Source organism: Andrena cerasifolii, chromosome 4 (genome assembly GCF_050908995.1).
Source record: "Andrena cerasifolii isolate SP2316 chromosome 4, iyAndCera1_principal, whole genome shotgun sequence".
Classification (NCBI taxonomy): domain Eukaryota; kingdom Metazoa; phylum Arthropoda; class Insecta; order Hymenoptera; family Andrenidae; genus Andrena; species Andrena cerasifolii.
In genome coordinates this window covers 6,267,953-6,291,088 of record NC_135121.1, presented here as the reverse complement: position 1 = coordinate 6,291,088, position 23,136 = coordinate 6,267,953, and the positions used below count along the sequence as shown (strand labels likewise).

The 23,136-nt window shown below is 38.8% G+C and overlaps 4 protein-coding genes and 1 long non-coding RNA gene across 8 annotated transcripts; 3 read left to right on the top strand and 2 right to left on the bottom strand.

Annotated features, from left to right (window-relative positions):
• Positions 1-597: 597 nt before the first annotated feature.
• On the bottom strand, positions 598-5,237 carry LOC143367728 (uncharacterized). 2 transcript variants are annotated; one of them, XM_076809857.1, is made up of 5 exons: positions 3,728-3,878; positions 2,828-3,021; positions 2,661-2,759; positions 1,460-1,748; positions 598-994 (listed from the first exon to the last, which is right to left on the bottom strand). In XM_076809857.1, the coding sequence occupies exons 2-5, from the start codon at positions 2,927-2,929 to the stop codon at positions 804-806; spliced, it is 681 nt and encodes a 226-aa protein (XP_076665972.1). In that variant the 5' UTR covers positions 2,930-3,021; positions 3,728-3,878; the 3' UTR covers positions 598-803. The 2 variants fall into 2 exon arrangements, with proteins under 2 accessions (XP_076665972.1, XP_076665971.1); XM_076809856.1 differs by lacking the exons at positions 598-994; positions 1,460-1,748; positions 2,661-2,759 and having other exon boundaries at positions 2,881-3,021; positions 3,728-5,237.
• Positions 5,238-6,102: 865 nt separating this feature from the next.
• On the top strand, positions 6,103-13,276 carry LOC143367755 (uncharacterized). 2 transcript variants are annotated; one of them, XR_013085086.1, is made up of 4 exons: positions 6,103-6,388; positions 6,919-7,069; positions 10,547-10,680; positions 11,399-13,276. XR_013085086.1 is itself a non-coding variant. In XM_076809910.1 (2 exons), exons 1-2 carry the CDS (start codon positions 10,346-10,348, stop codon positions 11,493-11,495), a joined length of 432 nt encoding a protein of 143 aa, XP_076666025.1. In that variant the 3' UTR covers positions 11,496-13,276. The 2 variants fall into 2 exon arrangements, 1 of the variants encoding a protein (XP_076666025.1); XM_076809910.1 differs by lacking the exons at positions 6,103-6,388; positions 6,919-7,069 and having other exon boundaries at positions 10,346-10,680.
• Positions 6,367-8,390, bottom strand: LOC143367756 (uncharacterized). 2 transcript variants are annotated; one of them, XM_076809912.1, is made up of 5 exons: positions 8,252-8,390; positions 7,332-8,171; positions 7,123-7,270; positions 6,913-7,044; positions 6,367-6,809 (listed from the first exon to the last, which is right to left on the bottom strand). In XM_076809912.1, the coding sequence occupies exons 2-5, from the start codon at positions 7,346-7,348 to the stop codon at positions 6,795-6,797; spliced, it is 312 nt and encodes a 103-aa protein (XP_076666027.1). In that variant the 5' UTR covers positions 7,349-8,171; positions 8,252-8,390; the 3' UTR covers positions 6,367-6,794. The 2 variants fall into 2 exon arrangements, with proteins under 2 accessions (XP_076666027.1, XP_076666026.1); XM_076809911.1 differs by having other exon boundaries at positions 7,123-7,621; positions 7,735-8,171.
• Positions 8,424-10,277, top strand: LOC143367729 (uncharacterized). The gene has a single exon (XM_076809858.1). The coding sequence runs from the start codon at positions 8,424-8,426 to the stop codon at positions 9,780-9,782; it is 1,359 nt and encodes a 452-aa protein (XP_076665973.1). The 3' UTR covers positions 9,783-10,277.
• Positions 13,277-19,248: 5,972 nt separating the features above from the next.
• On the top strand, positions 19,249-22,901 carry LOC143367687 (uncharacterized). The gene is made up of 3 exons (XR_013085078.1): positions 19,249-20,662; positions 21,008-21,345; positions 22,325-22,901. It is a non-coding gene; the product is annotated as an uncharacterized LOC143367687 (long non-coding RNA).
• The last annotated feature ends 235 nt before the right edge of the window (positions 22,902-23,136 follow it).

Here is a 23,136-nt window from a genome sequence, read left to right as displayed (position 1 = left end):
GAATACGAATTCCAACGGAGTTGGAACAGATAACCATGAGAAAAAAGTAAACTGGGCAGATGGAAAAAAAGAGCGATATAAAGGTGAATAAAATTCGACCAGCGGGAATAATAAACTTTTTGATACATTTTATATAAATATAGATCAAACATTAATGACAATGAAGTATGTTAAGAAAGCATAGTAAATGCTGAGAACTGAACGATAGAGGAATCGTTACTCGGTCAGTGATTTTCAATCGATTATTTATTTACTACTCGATGGATTATTATTGTAGTACCGCTCGTCGCAATAATTTTAACATTATACAAGCTACTAGACCTTTTTTCGTAGAATCTTTTTCCCTTACATCCTTTATACGGAAAGAAACGCAATATACAAAAATTTGTCAATATCGGAACAGATTATTTATTATTCTGTCGCTATATGTAAGTACAACAGACGTATAAATGTTATAATGTGATTTAATGAAAAAAAAAAGAAAAAGATAGAGATTTATAGCTGGCGTTTGGCTGTTGATACATTCAACTTTTGTATATTTTCAAGTATTTGTATATTATTTGCCGTGCTATTGATCTCGTCGCCGACTTAACCATATACATACTAAAACTATTTACCTCTGACTTTATTTAATAAAAGCAATGATACAATAAAAATTTGTTATATTCATGTAAATAATTCACACAATGGAAATAATTTTCACGATACGAAAAGTTCAAATAATTTTGCCTTTAATATAAGAAAGAGGCAAATGATTGAACACCACTGAGCCAATGACATTAGTATATTTTTTTTGTTATCATTTACGATGTATTTTCCTTGATTTCTTTCAGTTGTCGCACCAATCCTGGACTCGCAAGATCCAAAGGAGTCTTTTCCTCTTTGTTCTTCATTAATACATTAGCGCCATTCGTAACCAACTGCTTGGCTTCGTCTACACGATTTTCTTCGCACGCCAAATGGAGAGCAGTATTGCCTTCAGTATCTTTGCTGTCTGAAATTTTGTAGATCAAAATATCGGAATCACGAACGTAATATTGGCGAAGGCAAATCTTTGTTTTAAAAATTCTGCAGTTAGGTATAAATATATTATAAAAATAAGTAATACAACAAAAGAAATCGATAAGCTAACATATTTCAAATTGCACATATCTAACTTTGTTGATTTTAATGATTCTTATTGTTAATGTATGAACTTGTCGAATTGTTAGCTCCAAAAATTATAGCTTTCATACTTTACATTTTAATTCAAGTACGTAGAAATAATATTTCTTTTAAATTTTTTTTGCCAAGAACACGAATATAATGGATTCTTTAAAATTAACAAACCGAAATAATATTAATCTAAATGCATTTTTTTTATACGAAAAAATTTATCAAAGAATTTATTATGGATGCGTAGTTGTATTTCGAACATTTTTTCGGGAAATGAAAAAATTGAATTTCGTGTAATATCTACCTATATTCAACTTCTTCCCACACCCCACGAGAAGTTTCACAACAGCAATATTGCCTTTCGACGCGGCTCTATGCAGTGGCGTCGCGCCGCGTTTATCAGTTATATTGACATCTGCATCTTTTTCTAGCAAAGCAGTGCAAATAGATTTCCAATTCTTCGATGCCGCATATTGCAACGCCGAATGACCTTCTTGTGTTGTAGCATTAACGTTTGCACCCTCCGTCAATAGAGTATTAACAACTTTTTCCCGGCCGGCTGACGCTGCCAAAATTAACGGCGTCATGTCTGTCTGAACATTCAAATTGATGTATTTCGTTAATCTTCAATCATAAAAAAGCATATTGGGTATAACAATAGTAATTAGATGAAAGGATTTTATGTAGGATCAGCTATGGTACAGGGTGAAAAAGGAAAAGCAGATTTCACCCCATCAGAGTGAATTTCCACAAGAAAAAGAAAATTGCTCCTTGCGCAGTCTAATATGCTCTACATTCACACAGTTTCGTTAAAATTAGAATTTTCGGATTGGGAACGTTTCCTTGTTAGTCAACATAGGAATCTTCAGGGAAGTTAAGAAGAGAACTTACAAGGAAAGGTTCCGAACCCGAAAATTCAAAAAATTCTGAAACTTTGTGAATGAGTAGGGGATTTCCTCCTGATTACAATGAAATTTTGGTTTGCTGCCCAAACTCACTCGAACGGGGTGAAATTAACCCCTGAAAATTCGGCTATTTCCTGATTTTGTCTTATAACTCGCGAACTGTAAGAGATAGAATAAAAGTTTCAAGTCAAAAGTTACTTCTTTTAATCAGATCTACCATTTGGTGAAAAAATTATTTTACAGTTCACGAGTTATAACAGAAAATCGGAAAATAACCGGATTTTCAGGGGTCAATTACACCCCTTTTAGAGTGCATTTAGACAGCAAATAAAAATTGCGTTGTAATCGGGAGGAAATTCCCTACATATTCACAAAGTTTCAGAATTTTTTGAATTTCCGGGTTCGGGATGTTCCCTTGTTAGATCTTTAGTTTCATGCATTGCTTTCAAATAATATACCCATCGTATATGTGCATGTTGGCGACACTGGCAAAGAACTGACAATCACGGAAACATGCTACGTAATTTATTATGCAACTATGTCGCGGTCAATTGCGGGTGGATTGTTTTGTTGTCGCGAAAATAAACACGATATACTTACATCGTCAGTAGGGTCTACAGGTGCATCGAGAGATAATAAAAATCGAACCAACTCATCATGGCCTCCCAGTGCTGCCCAATGAATTAACATTCGTCCATTCTGAAGAAAGAAATTTCTTAAGGTGACAATATAACCTCAAAAAGTATTTCGGACAAATAAGTACCCACGTTGTCTTTGGATGTTTTTAAGCTTTCATCTTCACTCAGAAGACGCTTAATATCTGAGGTTTTACCGTGATAAGCCATATCGTGAATCGATTGGTCGGACATTTTTGTAGTTTCTTGAAGTATTTACAAATTACAATATCGTAAGTCGGCAACGATAGTGACGGTTTCAATGTTTGATTATTTACAAGCGCCATCTATAACAGAAAACTAGAAAGGTTAGGATTTAAAACAAAAATATAACAAATAAACAATTGATAGGGCACATAACGCGTTTTATTGCCTTTGTACGGAAAATAAATACTAATTTCATGTTATTATGTATATATGTAGAGTCGATGTCCCTATTACTGTTTTTATATAAATAAGCTGTACGAGAGAATTCGTAGAAATGAATAAAGAAATTTTTTTAATTAAGTTAAACTATTAATGTATGTGTTACAAACGAGAAAATTGCATTTTTAAACAATTAAGGAGGGATAACAGGGTAATTACCCGAAAATGATAGGTCTCTTTGGAAATTTATAAAGAATAATTTATAAATTTATATTTCAATGCCATTGAGCGACCTTTAATCCTTAATATATTTTACAAAAATTTTAGACGAAATTTTTTAAACTATTTGGAAACTTCAGAGAGGGTCAGAAGAAAATTTTAAAAACTTTGATTTTTTTACCATACATATAAGGACCACCCTACTACACATAAGAGGAAAAGAAATAATTTTCAACCTCATAGTATCAGTAAAAAAAATCGTCTAGTTTAGTCCTGTTTCAAGCACCTCAGGGTGGCGCAACCCCTTAAAAATAGTTCGACTGGGGTAATATTTTGCCTCTTTGTATCAGGATAAACTACCCATAATTATAATCTTCAAAAGCAAGTATAATTTTCATGCTTTCTTACCCTATAAATCATCTGAGGAGGCGCTATCGTCTGAATCGTCTGAATCATCTGAATCGTCAGACTCGCTGCTTTCTAATGCCAGCGTTAAGTTTTCCATGAAATCTTCTAATAAGCCATCCTTTTTCCAATATTCTTCTTCAATTTTCTCGACGTGTACGCAGAAATTTTCCCACCCAACTGGTGTAACTTCTTGTATAGCTTGTTGAATAAATATTTCTAAATCGTTGCTTGAAAGAGTGAAAGTATTATTTTTCTCTCGAATCTTTCGTTTCACTTCTACCCAGGCCAATTCAATTGGATTTAATTCGCACATGTACGGTGGCAGTCTCAGTACATCGTGTCCGTGCACTTTGATTATTTCGTCTACTTTATATATTTTCCCAGATCTTTTATGCTGTTGTACAAGTTTCGATAATTCATGCTTCCTCATAGTTTCTGCATATGGAATGTTATTTTCTGTTAACCATTCTATCATCTCCTTCCTCATACTATATTTTGACGGCGGCTTATTTAATTGCACACCATGATAAGGGGTGTTCTCCATTACTATTACTGAACTCGGCGGAATATTTGGCAATAATTTTTCTGTTATCCATTTCTCAAAATTAAGAGCATTCATTTGCCCGTGGTAGTCTCCACTTGTTGTCTGCGTTTTGAATATAAGAACCGCGCCATTTATGAATCCGTTTCTCCCACCGGCGTGAACAATTACTAGCCGGTGGGAAGAACTTTTATTTTGTAACATTTCTAATAAGTCTTCGTTCTGCCAGCCTTTGCTGAAACACAAGCTACCATCGGCCCACATTTCACCTATGTAAATAATGTTCTTCTTTTGTGCTCTGTAATATTGCACAGCTTTTAAGTATTTCGATCTCAAACGAACAATATTCGGTTTTTCGATTAGAATTTTCTTAACACTGTTACTTTTCATATATGTGAATCCCATACTTTTCAACAGCCTGTAGAGAGTGTGTCTTGTCCATGGGAAATCTATTCTCTCTCGTATCGCATCTAACAATTTCGCAGCCGGCGGTACAATTTTGTTTTCTATATAGAATTCATAAATGATGTTCCTTATAATTGTTCTATTCTCCTCGGAACAATGGAATTTCTTCCCGATGCGTCGCGGACGTTTCTTCCCTGGCGAAGATAACTGCTTTTCTCCAGATTCTGTGGTTTCTTTCCGAATTCTGCTGATCGTCCTCACTGATACGCCAGCGTAATCGGCCGCGCGGATATTCGCTTGCTGTAGTAAGTGAAGCAGCTGACCGTTCTTAGCTTCTTCGTCACATTTTTTAATAATTCTGCTCACCATATTTCGTGCCTCGCTATGAATCGTTTTTCCTTGTTTGCGTGAATCCATAATGTTTGTAGGTAATGTACTTAATTTAAGAAAATTATCACTAAACTTTAACGCAATGCTTAGCGTTATATACCTACTTACGTAGGAACACGATGAACAAAAGTACACGTGACCTTAGACACTAGTCGCACCATGGACCTAAAGGACGGTGCATAGTTGCGGGGGGGTTGAAGATCTTCGCGGGGAGGGAAGGAATAATTTCAGCCATCTTGTACCGGTTAGTGATCCTCTAGGTAGTAATCGGAAAATGTGTCCACCAATTTGTCCTATAGCGGAAGTCACAAATCGGCGGGCACATTTTAAAAGAATACTGCCTTCCCTAGGTCAAAGATCACACGCCTCAGTATTGAATGAAGTTTGCTGCTGATCCCACTTTTCGCTCAATGTTGTGGAATCCAATTGGTGGATCTTATTTACTCGCTCTCTCTCTATTTCCGGTTTCGGAGACACATTTTCCGATCACTACCTAGGACAGTGTTCTCAGGCCGGTATTCATAGTCGCTACTTATTCTTAAGCAAATGCTTAAGCATTCGGCATCCTTTACTAGGTAATAGGTTAGTAGAGGATGCCGAATGCTTAAGCATTTGCTTAAGAATAAGTAGCGACTGAGAATACCGCCCCTAGAGGATCACTAGTGTCGGTGTTGCGATCCTCGCCCTAGCGGCGTTTAGCGCAAGTTCTTAAAGCGCGAAGTTCGAACTTTAAAGAGTTAAGGATGAAGTTTATTACATTTGAAATTTGTCTTCACCTCCTTCCTTATCGCTCGAAAACAATGTACTAATTTTAAAAAAAAAAAAAGGAACGAACGTACGAAGAAGCCTGTTTCTTCGCTTCGCAATTCATCACCGACGTTGTAAAAGCACGGACGTGTTATAATAAAGCCCAACCTTTGATCAATCTTTAAATATCTTTGTTCGTTTCTTAATAGTTCTGGTTAATATTCAATAATTAAATTTAGTTTAGTTCAATAATCTTTATTTCGTTCAAAGTTATTAGTTACAAATTGTCTTATTCAACCAGCTTCACACGTTTCGCGAGCAGAACCCTTTTGGGCTCCACGGACACCGGACCACATTGAAATTCCCTCAAATCCCCACGTCACATGGCCGCCCCTACCCGTGACGTCACACGGACCTGGCTACGCACCAAAACATCTGTACCTACAGGTGTATCCCCACCCTTTCTACTGCGCGTAGAGAATTTGTAAGCAGCAGTTTTGGAGCAGCTCCTGAGGTTCTGCTCGCAGGTTATGTGAGCCGCAGTTTATTAAATGAGTTTTCTATTTATATTTCTAAAGGTATGTATTTTGCCTTTAATATTTACAATTACAACGTGCACATATATTAACATTTAATATTTACAATTAGAAATGGTGATTCTAAATGCAAACATAAGACAATTTTCTCGAGTACGAAGGGCGATATCAGAAACTTTTATTCTATATTTTCGACTTATGTTTTTACGTAGAATCACCATATCCCCGCTTGTGTTGACTCTGTAAAGAAGTAAAATATTAGTATAAAATTGAAATGATACTGGGAAAGTACCGATCAATGAGTATTTTATTAAACGGGCGCTGAAAAGTGCCGATTGTTGTTCCTTGTGAACTTTGAGAGGTAGTTCCCATTGTATTCAATTAAAATAGGCACTGAAAAGTACCGTTTGGTCTCTTCGCCACTGTAAAAGGAGACACGTCTCTACTTTTAATGAGCATATTTCTGAAAAATAAAATATATACCGCAGTTAAGAGTCGTTTTCACGTGACAGTAAATCGTGACTTTTACGGTCGTGACACTAAATGTCGTAATTTTTAAAACGAACCTTCAGAGGTCGTTGTCCTGTTCGGCCGAACCACGTGAAGGATGTTGTCACGTCGTCAATGAGAGCCTCCTTCATACAAAAATCGACCGCAGCCTTCAGGTTGAACCCACCAACGTATTTGAAGTATTGAACCTAAACAAAGTAAATAAATATTGATGTAAGTATGTATTATATAAAAGTAAATAAAAGCATAATTTCGTTTTCACTTACAACTTCGGAATACAATTCGTCATCGACGATCTCGAAACACTTCACCTCCTCTGGTGACGATAGAGGAATGATGGTTGGTTTGCGTGGTAGACCGTTGGGGGTGGGTTGGACACGTTGCAGAACACTCTCCAACAGAGTATTCATTCTTCTGCAAGCAGAACGGATGGAGACGTAACGTATTAATAAACACGATAACATGCGATACTTACGTCAGCTCCACCTCCATGGATCCAATACGATTATGCAGGCTTCTGCGAACTATGCCGCCAAAACGTTACCTCGTGGAACCCTTTGTTCGACGTGGTACCATTTGTGCTTGCAATCGAACGCTCGGATTGGCTGCGCCGCCTTGCGGACATTCGTGATTGGTCGAGGCTCTACTTGCCACTTCGCGTTTGTTTCAAATTCTCGTTCATTCCGAGGTGACAGCCATCAACAGCGGTACGGAGGAATTTTCAGAGAGAGCTTTACGAAAATCTTCCAAAGACATGCACAGAACCTAAGTAATTATGGAATTTAATAAATTCAAATTATCTTCATCGCGGAAATCGGGACACGCACTATCAGGGAGGCAAAGAAGCAGGGTTATGCGCGAAGTGCGAAGCAACTTACGCTTGCGATACCGTGCTGCACTTAACACCGTCAGTGGATTCGCGGATAATACTTTTAACGTGCAAGATGCTGCTAGCACACCTGCAGGTTGTAGTTCGTCCATTCCTGTTAATTTAATCCTCGATAGATTCAGTGCTAGGCGCGATATAAATGTAGAAGACGCCGGTCCTTCTACTTCCACCTCACGTGTTTCTAACATCCATGATACACTTTCATTGCCCTGTGTTACTTCCTCCGAGGCATCTTTTCGTCAACGGTTAGCGTCTTGTTTCGTAGACAACAATTTGACACACGTTCACGGAAATAATATATTATCTCTCCTTCGAACACATTCCTGTTTCTCCAAGTTGCCTCAGGATGTTAGAACACTTGTATCTACGCCACGTAATCCTGCTGCCACATTCGTCGTGCCACCAGGAGAATACATTCATTTTGATCTAGAAGCAGAAATTATTAGAAGTCTCCCTAACACTTTGTCGGTATCATTTGTTAGACAGTTAGAATTAGATTTTCATACCGATGGATATAGTTTGGACAAATCAAGTTCCATTCATATCTGGCCCGTTCAATGTAGGATTTCAAATATTCCTCAGATAAAGCCGATAGTGGTAGGCATCTATAAAGGTCCCCAAAAACCACACGACCCCAATATTTTCTTTGAGAAATTTATTGCAGACGTCAGGGCGATCATGTCCAACGGAGGCATAAATTTTCATTCCATTAAGTTGCCCGTACGACTGAGATGTTTCATAGCCGATGCCCCAGCTCGAGCATTTGTATTAAATCATCGTGGGCATATGTCTTTCCATCCCTGTTCCAAATGTACGGTTTCTGGTACCCTGAACGGTAGGCATTACGCTTTCAATGGGATACATCATTCTCCTCGAACCGATGAGGATTACATTAGGCAGTTAGAAACATCACAAGAAACATCACAGAAACATCAGAAGCTAGGTACAAGCCCATTGTCATTGCTACAGATAGGAATGGTTTCGCAAGTTCCATTCGAGTACATGCATCTTGTATGTTTGGGCGTAGTAAAAAAACTGTTGTCTGCGTGGGTACATGGAGAATATTCCCCTTTCTCAAAATTGCGCCGCCGACACATTTCTATACTGTCTACGAGACTGAAGAGTCTTAACAGATATTGCCCCTCAGACTTTGCCAGACGTCCCAGAGCTATTGAACTATGCTCTAAATATAAAGCGACCGAATTTCGTCAGTTCCTTCTGTATACAGGGCCAGTTATACTGAATGGTGTACTGGAGGAAACCGTATACAAGCATTTCTTATTCTTACATGCAGCCATACGGGTTTTAGTTTCAGAATCTCCATCCAGCCTACACTTGAGATTCGCAGAGTCAGCTCTGGAGAAATTTGTTCTTCGTAACGAAGAACTTTATGGCCCAACTTTTAATAGTTATAACGTCCATGGTCTTCTTCACCTAACCAACGATGTCAGATGTCTTGGTAATTTAGATTCATGTTCTGCTTTTCCATATGAAAACAACATGTCCATTTTTAAAAAGTATCTGCGAAAGCCAAGTCTTCCTCTCCAACAATTTTCCAATAGGATGAGGGAGATACAATTTCATGGCACAAACATTCATTATAATGTTGATTTTTCTATTCACGTATCTAGACCACTTAGTAACGACCCCAATTGTTCTCAGTACCACAAGATAGAGTACAATAACATATCTCTGGGCATCAATGTACGCGATAATTGTTGCATCTCAGTCGACGGCTCGATCTGCTTAATTTTCAATATTAGCATGAACTCCGATAACTCCTATCATTTAGGTGTTAAAAAATTTCTAGAGGTCGATGATTTTTATGATGTCGGCATAAAGTCTTCCGTTCTTGGTGTATATAAATGCGCCAGATTGAGCCCTGAAATTCTAAACATCTCCCCCAATCAGGTTCGCGCTAAATGTTATAGAATTCCTTTTTACGGTAGTACGCCCATTGGCAATAACGGCGACCCCATCCCCTTAGGAACCCGTAGTTATGTCGTTGCCGTTATTACACACAGCGAGAAGTCGTAGTATTCAAATTCTTCAATATTTATTTTCGTTAGAAGTATCTCGCGGTCAGTCCCTCTCCCTTGTGTAAGCCTATCGCGTCAGGCAGTCACCATGGCGGTTTTAGTGGGTGCAAGCCCCACATAATCTCACCCCTCCCACGGGGGTGAGATATTCGTTAGGGATTTCCACCATGTTAAACAAAAATAAAAGAATCGTTTTCCCTATTTAGTTTCGTCTCCTGTTTTTGGTAAGTTACGACTATTTTCTGATGAGTGACGTGCTATAATATTTACATTTTCTTCATTTGTACTGCTTTTCACAAGTAAAACCATATTACACGTATCCTTGTTAATCTCTGGTGATGAGTTATTTTATCGTTTGGTTCGAATGTTTCTGCAAGGGTCATTTTCACGTTTTCTACTGTTGTAGCCTTTGTCGAGTTACACACCACTTATTGAGTAGCACGTTATATAGGTTCGTCTTGAATAGGTGGTGCATAAAATATTGCATGTAAAATGTAAGAAACAGCTAACACGCCTTTGTTAAGTATTGTAACATGTACTTTTTTTTACTTGCAAACCGACATGAGCCAACGAGAGAAACGTGTGGTCACGAAACCCACACGTTATCAAACTACTTCGGAGGAGGAAACGGAAAGGACGTCGACCGCGCCGAGACCACCGATCGATCAGGACATCCATGATTTGAGGATGGTCCTGCAGGAACAAAGTTCAACATCGTCACACGGTGTTCCTAGTGTTAACCCCAATATTTCTGTGTTTCAGAATACTTATGCGGTCAGTGTTCCTGTCCTCGAAGGATTCGCAGATCCAGGGACATCGTCGTCTGCACGCGCCACTGTGATCCACAGTGAGCCGTTGCAGCAGAATACAGCGCCGACCCAACCTCCTGATAATGGGTAAATTTACATGTTTCTTTTTTTAAAATGTAAATTTACATGTTTCTTTTTTCTGAAGAAGAATAGTCCTTTTTGCTGGAGTAATGAAGTTCAGCAGCTTTTGAAAAGCTGAGGGATTTGTTTGGAGCCATTGTTGCAGTTCCCAAATTTCTCACAACCATTTCTGGTTACCATCGATGCCTCCGGTTACGCTGTAGGAGCCGTTTTAAGTCAGGGACCTATTAGAAAAGACCTCCCAATAGCTTATGCTTTTCGGACTTTAAAGAATGCTGAGACCAACTATTCCACAATAGAAAAGGAACTATTAGCTGTTTTGTTTGCTGTGCAATATTTTCGACCTTACTTGTATGGACAGCAGTTCGCCTTAGTTGCAGACCATCGTCCTTTAGTTTGGCTAAATAACGCAAAGGATCCCACTTCTAAAATTATGAGATGGAGAATTAAACCAAACGAGTACGATTACAATATTGTGTACAAGCCTGGTAGAGTAAACTCCAATGCAGATGCACTATCATGCAATTCAATTATACCCAGTCATGCTCCCGATTCCCAAACGAACGTTTCATGGACAGATAAAATTCCTAATTCTTATTCGAGGCATCTGGAAAAGGTACTCGCCTGCGTAAACGAGTCATCCATTGCAGATTCCAAAGTGAACAAGAAGGATGACAGATTTCATCAGTACAATAACGAAGTAATGGTGGTTTCTGTTTTCCAGACGCGTGGGAAGGCAGAGGTTAGGCAGAATGAGGTCACAGGCGTATTGGGAAATGCCCGCGGGAGGGCCCATTTATGGACCTGGAATAGCTGACTAGTGATAATTTTCAAATATTTAAATTTTATCAGTGAAAAAACTTTGCATCACCCTGCCTAGTTCCTTTGCAATAATGACAATAAATGTTTAATACCAGTGAGTTCCTCACTAGAGAAGATAAGCGGCCGCGATATATAGGAGCCCGAAGCAGGTCAGAACCGACAGCTCGCTGAGACGATTATGTCTATTGGCCGAAACCTCCGGTACGACACTCTCTTTTTATACGACACTCCTGTCTTATAAGCGACTTCCTCCGAGGGAACCGCACCATTAGAGATACGCTTGTCCGTTAGTGAGTATCCACCAAGGCTGCATCAGTAAAGGGCAACCTCCGTCTGGGCCATCCGGCTTATTCCGGTGCTCTCCATTTCTGCCAATTACCCGCCGAACCATTCGATATACCGACCAGTTCGGACCGCCGGACCATCGAACCGCACCGTGAGCCAGTTAGGAATAATAACATAGCGTTAAGATAGGATAAGCCGGTGTACACAGTAGAAATAATAAACCAGTAAATTCACGCATATCGCCTCGTTCACTCGCTGAACTCCGGGCGATCGACTGAGTCGGCAATCACCCTATTTCCGCTCCAACAGACCGCCCGAAATGCGGTCACAAAGCTTTTTATGACTGGGAACATCCTTACAAAGATTACTGTTACGGCGCAACAGTATATATTTATGAAGTTGAGGAATGTAGTTATTCGTGATTAAGAAATTAAAATTTCCATTACAATTCATTGCATTAGTAATTTTTAGCTAATTTGTTTATGTTTACCAAATCCATGCATTTCATGAAATTCTAATCGATTTTGGACATATGACGTCTTCGGTGTCAGTCGTTTGTGGATCGTAAGAGGCCCCGTGTAGCCGGCTCAGGTCGGTAGGTCAGAGCCGTCCGTTGTATGAACAACACTTGTAGTTGACTGGGTAATAAACGATGGTTTGTTCAATACGTACAATAATTCCCGGCCAGGTCTTGCTGGCTTACAGTTTCTCTCGACCTCAATACCATCGCTTATACTAGATTTAGAACTACTTTTTTCACGACGACTTCTACTTAAGCCTACGATGTAACCGCGGCACGAGGATCGCGGACAAAACGGGTATCGACCTCCCGTCCTCTGGAGCCCGTGGATGGGTAACTGTCACAAAGTGTGTAAAGCAACAAAACTCGGTGATGCGGAAGGATCATGAAAAAGGTCCGACCTGTATCGCTTAAGGCCGTCTGTCCGGCTTTGGCCGTCGCGGGGCCATGTGGCCGCTGCGCGCACGAATGATAGAGGGCGAGTGTCGCAGTCCTGCCGCGTCAACGACATACATCCGCCTATTTCTTCGGGGGACGCGATCTTTCACTCGCTCTGTCTCTCGGGTTTTATATATAGATGCTTACTGACTAATATATACAGTACTTATATCCTAGGATGAACTGTGGTTGACTTGCGACTATTTTCGATGTGCATAAATACTACCCATAACCCCGGTAATTTATAAACTAGACTTTACGTACCATAGCTTAAACTCAAATAGCTTCAAAGCCCGGCTCATGGTCGTGGCTCGTGATCCCGCGTTGGGGTGGAACCGTATGCGGAGCTGTTGCTTCCTCAGCAATTTCACTTCTCGGCCCCCACCCGGAGCCTGGATGCTGTACCTCCACGCTGTTCGGAGGGTGGGGAACTCCAGTCGGACCCGCCAATGTTGGTGTGACTGATGTTGGTGGCGCAGACTAGCTGCGACTGTTGCGGCCATGCCGTCTGTGGCTGCGATTGCTATGGTGTTGGCTACGGCTTGCGGTGGCCATGTTGTCGGTAGAGCTGCAGCAGTGGTTGTGGCTATGGTTGCTGTGGCCACGTTATCGGCGGCGGCGGTGGTAATGGCTGAGACTGTTGGGGCCAACAACGCGGTTTGCTGGTTGGTGGGTGGCTGTGGATGCAACGGCCACGTTGTCGGTGGCTGGGTCGGCTGCAGCTGTACTTGTAACACAGGTTGGGTTACTTCCCGGACCACGGAAGGGCATCTATGAAGTCGGCTGTGACCACATCCCAGAGGTTGGTCCCTAGTGTTGTGTACATTTCTTCGGCGGGTGCATGTTGGAGGACGTTGTACGCTTCCTGTATCATGCGGCGCCAGAAGTAGCGCTGTGACAGGCACGTCGCTATCTTGCTTATTCCGAGGTGCCCCATTGTGGGTGTATCGAGGATTTCTTGCAGTATGACTGCGCGCAGTGGCTGGGACACGCACTACTTCCAGTTGAGTTCCGGTCGCAGGCCAGTGATGTCCTGGATCCCGTAGTCATAGAAGCACCTCCTTGAGGTTGGCCAAATGCACCCTGAATGGTCTCCCTATTACAATAATATGATCCAGGTAGGAAAACGCTCAAATCTCTAAGCGCAGGCCGATGACGTGATCCGAGAGGCGTTGGAAGGTAGCTGGTGCGGAGTGCAGTTACTCTAACTGCCGCTTTCATCGTATGTGGCTGTGGCGGCGCTGATGGATGGCTACCTCAAAATCGTACTGCCGTCACCGCAGCAAATTTTTTTTAAAGACCTGGAGGAACGCGCCCCACATCTTCAGGTTTTCCGTCTGCTTGCTACAGGTACCACTCCAGGATCTAGCGGCAGATTTGGACCGGGGTTATTTCGTAGCTTTCCTGCAGGTCCTCCAAGCGGTGGAGGAACTCCTCCGCTCCTCGCCAGCATACTCGCTTCTGTCACACTATGGGTCGATGATGCGGTGGGGTCGCTGTTATTCCCATGTCCTCCTTGGTCAGGACTGAGGCCGTGGCTGTATTCTCGTTGGACATGGCTGTTATAGCCGGTCCCGCAAAGTGTCGAGAGTCCCCGTGCTTTTGGGCTACCTTCTCGAGGAATGGTTTTCTAAGTTTATACACCCAAGCAACTCGAGTGTCCATTCAATCGTCCTCCCTTAACCCTTCGTGGTCATACCTTCTTATAATCACAAATTGGTGGGATTCACTGCACCACCCCAACGTTATTTTGCAGTTACCAGTTTCGTATTATGGAAACTTTTAACTTTTGAGTGATGACTGTTCATTCATAATACTTATACAATCATGCTCTAATGGTCTTTTTTTAGAAATATAAATTTTTTTAGTTGAAAAAATAGTTGTGGGGAAAAAACGAGTTTTAAAAATTTGCAGAAATATTAGCAAAGATATCCCCTGCTGTGTGACCACGAAGGGTTACGAAGTCCTTGTTGGGGCACCAATTTCTGACCGTCTTCAGTGGGGGGTCGCTTGTGAGACGTGAACAAGACTCGCAATTGACTGGGTAATAAACTATGGTTTGTTTAATATGTACAATAATTCCCGGCCAGGTCTTGCTGGCTTACAGTTTCTCTCGGCCTTAATACTATCACTTATACTGCTGGACACTATTTTCTGCCGATCGGTCACACGAAAAGTTAAACGAAATTCACGTAAAGTAAATAGTGTATCATCTAATACCTAGATGACATTGTTTTAAATTATCAATTATTAGAAGAAGATGACGTCTTGTTTCAATTTTATGAATTAGTAAACAAGTGACTATTCAAAGCGACAAACTTTATCGTCAAAAAATTTCTATATACCATCATTCCATATAAGAGTATACCTACGCCCCCACCGATTTGAAGTCGATCTGCGGGAGTCCCACTACTGCCTGCGCACGCGATTGGTTGTATCGCTTTCTCTGTCAGTTTCCTACCAATCAACAGCGTGCTCAGAATCATTGTTGTGCGGAACAAGTCTACTCCTAAGTGAAATTCAGTATAAAGGTACATGTCAATTTCCTGCATTCAAATTGTTTTCTCCTTCTTATTTACTTACATGATTTTTAAGAAAATGATATATGCCTTTTCTTGGGCATTTATATTTCAATTAATGTATACGAAATCATATATTCGACAAAAATAGTGTCGAGCAGTATATACTAGTCTTAGAACTACGCTTATCACAACGACTTATACTTACGGCTTATGCTAGACTTAAGCCGCGACGCGAGGATTGCGGTTACGGAGTGCGTCGCGTATGACGAACGGCAGCGAGTAATTAGGAGAGGAAAAGACCGGTTAGCCGTTCGATGCCCAGGCGGAGTATCCTACCAATGGACGCAGATCAGAAAGCCTTTCGTCCTTTCCCTGGCCTCGACAGTGGACAGAGCCCCATTTACCACAAGGTGCAGAAAGGTGATATATTGTAAAAAAATTCATATACGTGAACGTATCATCAACGAGGCAAAAAACTATTGGGGTAATAGCTACTAACCGTAGAAATAGACTTGTTCTTTTGGGGCCTCATACTGATGTTGCACCTAGGACCTCCAACAGTATAAACGCGGCCTTGATAGTGGGTATCGACGTCTCGTCCAGAGGATGATCAACTCCCGTCCTCCAGGAGACGTGGATAGGGAAGTTTCAAAAAGTGCGCAAAAAACAACTCGGTGATGCGAGAGTATCGTCTTTAGAAGAGTTCCAACCAATAGCTTGTATTGCTGGAGGCCATCTCCCTCGTTTGGGCCGTCGCGGGGCCTTATAAACGGTGCAGCGCTAACTTTGCCCGCGCGAATTCCTGCGGGGCGTAGCTGTGGCCGTATTGCCACGCGCGTGAGTAGTGGGGCCAAGATCGCGGTCCTGCTGCGTCAACGCGTTACAGTAGGCCTGCCCAACTTCGGCTCTCCAACAAGAAATCGGTACATTATTGCCACCGTGCAATTACATAGTACCTCAGGCCTTTCCAATTTCCACCAATTAGGTTAGGTATACCTAACCCAATTATAATATAGACTGCGGAAGTTTATGTAAATGCATGTTTTTACAGGAATGACTTAAAGAAGCGGGACTTTGACAGAACTATGATTCATCATTAAGATGTTAAAAATATATTTTTGATTTTACACAATTTGCATATTCTGGATATACGTTGCACATTCTGCATATTTTTCATATTTTTTGCATGTACGGAATTTGTTTACAAATTAGCTTGCTGAACCTCGCCTTTAAGATTTAATAGTTTTATATGTTAAACAGTTTAATAGTGCAATAGTTACATATATATTTAAAAGATTAATAATTTAATAGTAGGTGCCAGCTTGATACGTATACCACATAATTATTTCTTAAAATAGTTTGTATAATGCACATATCATGTGAATGTGTAGATAAATATATTGATGAAACAAAATTATATGAATTTTCTCATCCCTTCGGAAGTTCTTATATTTACTGTATTGATTCTGCATATACATCGCATACATTTTGTTGATTTATTGACATTCGATTTGTTGGGGCTAAACAAGTAAAGAACACATCCAACAAAAAGTGAACTACAAACGTAAACAAAATAATATAAATAAACAAAAACTTTAATATTTGTAATGTACATAAAATGAAATAGCTTTATAGTTAATAAAATCACACTGGAATTTGATTTTTTTTAATTAATTACAATCTACGACTTTTCAGCTTTCGAATATGTTATTTAATATCTTTTAAAATCATTGAAATTTGTTAATATGCTTGAAACAAAGAAGTAAATGTCTATATATATTAACTCAAATAGCAACTAATTTTGTACAAACTTAGAGATATGGACACTTCAACATTTTTTGCTTATGTTAATTGCATTGACGCAACATTATATTCATACACATACAAATTTAGATAGTAATTATATATATTATATTATTCATTTTTGCTTGTAACGTTTCATAAATGGGGACATTGTCTCATAATAGGGCCTTTTACCTTAGAGATCAACTCGTTACCCTAATATTAGTTACCACCAATGAATAATATTTTCACATAAGTAAACAATGCTCAATATTTTCAGTAAACTCAGGTTACAATGACAGCGAATTCGGTATCTTTGCACTGACTCTGTGCTGGTGCCAGAAATTATCATACATGACTTTCATTGCTTGATTCTTATACAGCCATCTTCGTGTCTATAAGAAACAACCAAAGTCATGTAGGATAATTTCTGGCACCAGCACAGTCAGTACAAGGATACCGAATTCGCTATAAGAAAAATTAAGTTTATATAATCATCATAAAAATATCTTTGTTTTACTGACACCAGGGACTTCAAACCAGTATAATTTTCATACCGGTATTACGTCAACAAAGCTATACAAAAACCGATATTGTACCAAAACAGATAAGTACAGAAATCATTATAAAACCGAAATAGGTGAATACCAAAATCATTAAAGTATAGAAACCAAAATAAATACCTGTATTTTCCCAGTTCTTCTTTCGTTGACATGGTAGATTAAAGTAATATTTTTATAACCCTTATTAATTTGAGCTGTAAAACTGACGAAGTAATATCTGGTTCATAAAAATACCAATACAGTAATATACATTTACCAATAATTTTTTTTAATTCCGTAACCCATTATTTAAAGCTTTTAAGATATTTTTAGTTATATTTTCACGATATTTCTAAGATATTTTTGTTCATATATATTCATCAAAACAATTTTGATAGAAATTTGAAAAAAGTGTAGGATATATGAAAATGAGAATACGTTTCCCTTCCGAATTCCGACAGTCACATTATCAGTTTCTTCTTCACTTACGAACATATTATACATGTTATTTTATAATTAGCTTCAGTATTACAGCAACATCAATATCACGTACAATCGGTTTCGTTATGCCGGTTTTGATCCTTGTTTAATAATATTTTGAAAACTGTAATACAATCCGAGAACCGAAAAAATTACCGGTATTTGCGTTTTTAGTTTCTATAAAGGTTTTGAAGATGGAACCGAAAAATACCGTTATGATACCGGTATTTTCAGTTTCGGTAGAAGTGCCTGACTGAGACGTACAAAATTAGTAGCTCTATATACGTTTTGTTCTCTGGCTCTGACAATATGAATCGTAGCGCTCTAAAGAGCATAAGCCACGTTACGCACTTGCGACAAGTTGCCGGCAACCAGGTGGCCGACGACCATGAGGTACACGGGGATATATAACAAAGGTTTCTGGTCTTTTGCGACCAAGTTGCCGGTAACTTGTTGCAAGTGCGTAACGGGGCTAAGCCGGTAAGATTCATTAAAAAGAACATGAAACATATGATTTATTCTTCTATTATATCTGTGTAAAATTTAAGTTAGATTAACGAATAGAGAAATTAAAAGTTACCTTTAGACACGTGAACTTGGTCGAAATTTACTCAATTATAGCATAGTTTTGCAGTATTGTCTTCACGCATCGAGTGCAGAGATTGTAGCCCCATACTCATGAAAACGTTTCTGATGCGCTGATATGTTTGTTGTGAAATGAAAATGTATGCCACCACGAGGCCACACCAGTGTCGAGCAGAAACAAGGAACGGCGGAAATCCCGTACGCCCGTACCTCAATTAACGGTGGGGGAACGCTACGCATGCGCGCGATGGCGCCGCGACGTCAACCAATCAACGCCAAGGTGGGAAACGGAACGGCGCCACCGTCAAGCCAAGTCGCGTGAGGCTGCAGCCAACCAGCGTCGACAACATATTTCCCGGCGACGCTGATTAGTCTTGGCGTCAGTTCGTCTCCAATGATCTCTAATCCGGGAAATAGATTGACGACGCTGGTTGGCCGTGGTTGGCTTCGCGTTGAGGCCACTTGGCTGGCTTGGCGCTGACGTCAGTTCACGCAACAATACCATCACTCCTGTAGGTGTTTCCCCTTCCGTCACAGCAGATTATTCTTGTGCAGGGAAAAAGATCTGCACCGGGGCTGACTGAGAAGATGGCGGAGATGGAAAATGGTGAAAATTCTCGATCGGAATTAAATAGTGGATTTATCAAATAATAGAGAGAGCGAGGGATTGGAGGAACGGTGAGGATGGAAAGAGAGGGAGAGTAGAATCGGAAAAAAGAATTAATACATAGGAGAATAAAGAAACAAAAAATAACTGGGGGAAAAGCGAAGATAACCTCTTCGGAGGGGCTTAGGTAAAGAATGGAGGAGGGAATATGCCCGCGGAGCGGGAGACAAAATACGAGATCTAAAAATCAGGACTCAGGAAGAGGATAAAGAGAGATTTAGAAGAGATAAGAGTCAGAGAGAAGAAAAAACAAGAATGGGAAAAGAAGATGTGACTTTATTACCAGGACACGTAAGCACGTAGAGCGCGTTGTGCTTCTCAAAGGTTTTTCCATGCCAGTTTTTCGAACGTGCTCATACAATATTAGTAGGATACCTGAACTCAGAAGACGTACGAGAACCTGGGATAGCATTCAGTAATTTTCAAAACTACAGTGAGGCCAAGCGAGGATAATAAATAGCTTAACTTTTGGACATCGAACTTGTTAGCAGAACAGTCAACCTCTGGCCATTTATTAAAAATCAAACATAGAATTTATCCAAAAGAGTTTCACTTTATTTCCATTCCATCGTTAAAATTCCCGCGCAACTCGTGAGCTGAGTGCTTCAGCGCTCCACGGGCACGGACCCGCCGTCTATTTAGAAATCTCCACGGAACCGCGCAACAGTAGAGAGAACAAGTGGCGACACCGGAAGAAACGGAAGGAACGGCAATCAAAGTGAATGCGCAGTAGAGATACGAAACCATAAAGAAAGCGACAAAGTGAATACGAAAATAAGCCAAGAAGTAAATAAAAGTACAAAGAGAAAATTGGAAATTAGTAAAGAAGAAAATAGGGAAAAAAGGTAGAGAAGAAAGGGAGCAGGAAGAAAGTCTAAGAAGGGAGAAGAAGGAGATCTGGAGGGTACGGTAAGGGAAAAAGTGAAGACGTGGGGACCTAAAGGGAAAAATAATAAAGTAGAGGTAGAGGACATACATAAATGGGAATCCAACAGGGAAGAATATTTAATTACGATAGTGCTAGATAAAAAAAAGTCATCATCAACGAAAAAAGGTAACTTAATTAAAATCTATAATATTCTGGTGAATACAGAAGTGAGGTTTGAAGGTCTGAAGATGGTGGGATATAGTAGAGCGGAAGTAGAGTATAAGAACAGCCAAGATGCCAACAGGGTTTTAACAGAATTCAGATTCAAACCAGCAGGATATACAACATATATCCTTCTGAGATGGAAGATGAGGAAAGGCGTGATCCACTTTCCATTGAACCACTGGAAAAACAGTTAACACCGGATGAAGGAGAGTTTACTTTCGAGAGGTTAAAGAAAAGAAAAATGAAGGAAAGGTAAGGCTATTCTGATAAAGGTGAGGGAAGATTCCTTACCAACCAGAATATTGATAGGTTATGGTCATGTCTGGTTGAGAGTTGAACAGTTTGAGGCAGTGAGGCAGTGCTTCAGATGCTTGTGCTTTAGACATATGCAAGCAACTTGTGGGGCTATTAAATTTAGAGAAAGCAATAATAGAGGCAACAAAATATGGCGATATTAATATTGACACATTATTTGAAATAATGGGATTAATTGATGATGAAAAAATCCTGTAATTCTAATCGGCTGTGAAGAACATAATTACGAATTTACGAAAAATAACATCCGTCTTTATTTAGTAACATGTATGTTCTTTCTAGTCAAGCAAGCAAACAAAAATGATGACAGTGAATGAGAAAAAACAAAAGAAAAAGTTCAAAATTAGTTGCACTAAATGAGCTACATACTACAAATGTGAATCCTCAAGTTTAAGAAACAAATGCAGTTGAAGCTGTAATACAAATGAAACCAAAGAGAAAAAGGCTAACGACTAAAAACTCTAAAAAGACTAAAAATAAGTTTTTATATTTTGTTATAGTTATTAAAAATGTTCATTTTACAAAATAAAAAATATATAATTTTACCATCTTTTAATTTTATCGTCTTCATTTCAATTTCTGCCTTTATATAATAATACAATAATTCATATAGGGGAAAGGTGGGATAGATGATCAGTGGGGATACATGATCACATCAGCTCTTTAATTAATATATTGGCAATTTGTGCCTGCTGTCACACTATTGTGGTAATGTTTGCATTATCGCAACACTTAACGTTGCAATTTTCTTTTGGGAGCATAGAATAATGTTGTTAGAAGCTTCGTTCTTATTTGCAGCCAAAAAGTAAATATTTCGGTCTGCTTGTTTTTCCTCCTTTTCGAGTAAATGTGGCATTTTCAACGATTTGAAATATATTAAGTAAAAGCAGCAATTTCTGGTCTATTAATGCTATTTATTGATTGATCTAAATATTTAAGGTAAGTTTAATTTCTCATCTTTTTCAAATTGCCTGCATTGAGGGATACTTGATCAGTGTGTGAGGTGGGATACTTGAACAGCTGAAAATGATCCAAAAAGAACCATAGAACGGCTAATGAAATAGAAAAATACGGCAAAGAAAATGAGAAGCAAAATCTTTTCTTCATCATCATCTTAATCAGATGATATTTAAGTGAAATGTCTTAAGAATGCATTTATGCAGTTTTATGTCATAGAGTTTAATTCTTCGGTGTTATTTGTTCAGTAATTCTTTCAAGTTTGTTATAGTTTACTTTCTTTTTATGATATTCCATTTATTTCATGTTATTGACGAAGATAATAAATATTTTTTAGAAATTTAATGTGTTATTTACTCTTAAAGTTCACAGATCAAGTCTCCCTAACCTTTTGATCAAGTCTCCCCTTCAGTGGGGGATACTTGTGCATAACATCACTGCCAGAAAATGTTGAGTTCAATCATTAAAATTAGTTTTCAGCTCTCAAATTTGTACAAGTATATTGAGAATACTCTAAGAATCAAAACTTACATAATTAAATATAAACAAGGCAAACCATTATCATTATTTTAATAAAAAAGCAAAACTGTGATCAACTATTCCACCTTTCCCCAACTGCATCCAAATAAAGGGCGTACGTAGACTTTTTTCCAGGAGGGGGCAACTTTGGGGTGATGGTGATGAAAAATATATTAATGAAAATACGAATAGCCCGCTTGCTTTTTTGAACTCAATTTAATTAAAAATTAAAATCAGAAATTTAAAAATATTCACTTTTTTATATGAATTATTGAAATATCTATTACATATTACAAATTTAAACTGTTCTCGCTTAATAAATATCTCATGATTTTTAGAATCCATCAACAATTTTTAAAAATTCATTTAATTCCTCGATATTAACGATTACAAGAAATTTTGAAAGAGAATGAATTTTATCATCTATATAAATATTAACCTGTCCATTTTGCAAAAAAGCAATTCTTTTTCTTACGCTACAATCACTTTCTACTTTTTGGAAACCAAAAAACATTTCATTTCCTTTTGCATAACTCCAATCGGCAGAAGGAAGTGTACACGACTCTAAATTATCTTGCAAGTATTTAAAATTATTGCGTCCCATAATTTTTAGTTAAACAGATCTTTTGGGGGGTTTCTTATATCTTTTGTAATTCTTTGTATCGCATAAATAAATATCATATATTATTATACCTTTCAATATTGTTACTTCCTTTTTTCTGCAACAATGTATATATTCATTTCAATTTTAATTTTGTTGAATATTGATTATATACCTCTGTAGATATGTTTTCAAAAATATTCTTGTCCAGTGTTCTTCTCTCTGTAATATATTTAATTATAGTAACTTTAATTAATGTAAACATAGTTGTTACTATACAATTTATTTCTTATAAATTTAATTTATATACATATATACGTTTTCTTTTACTTAT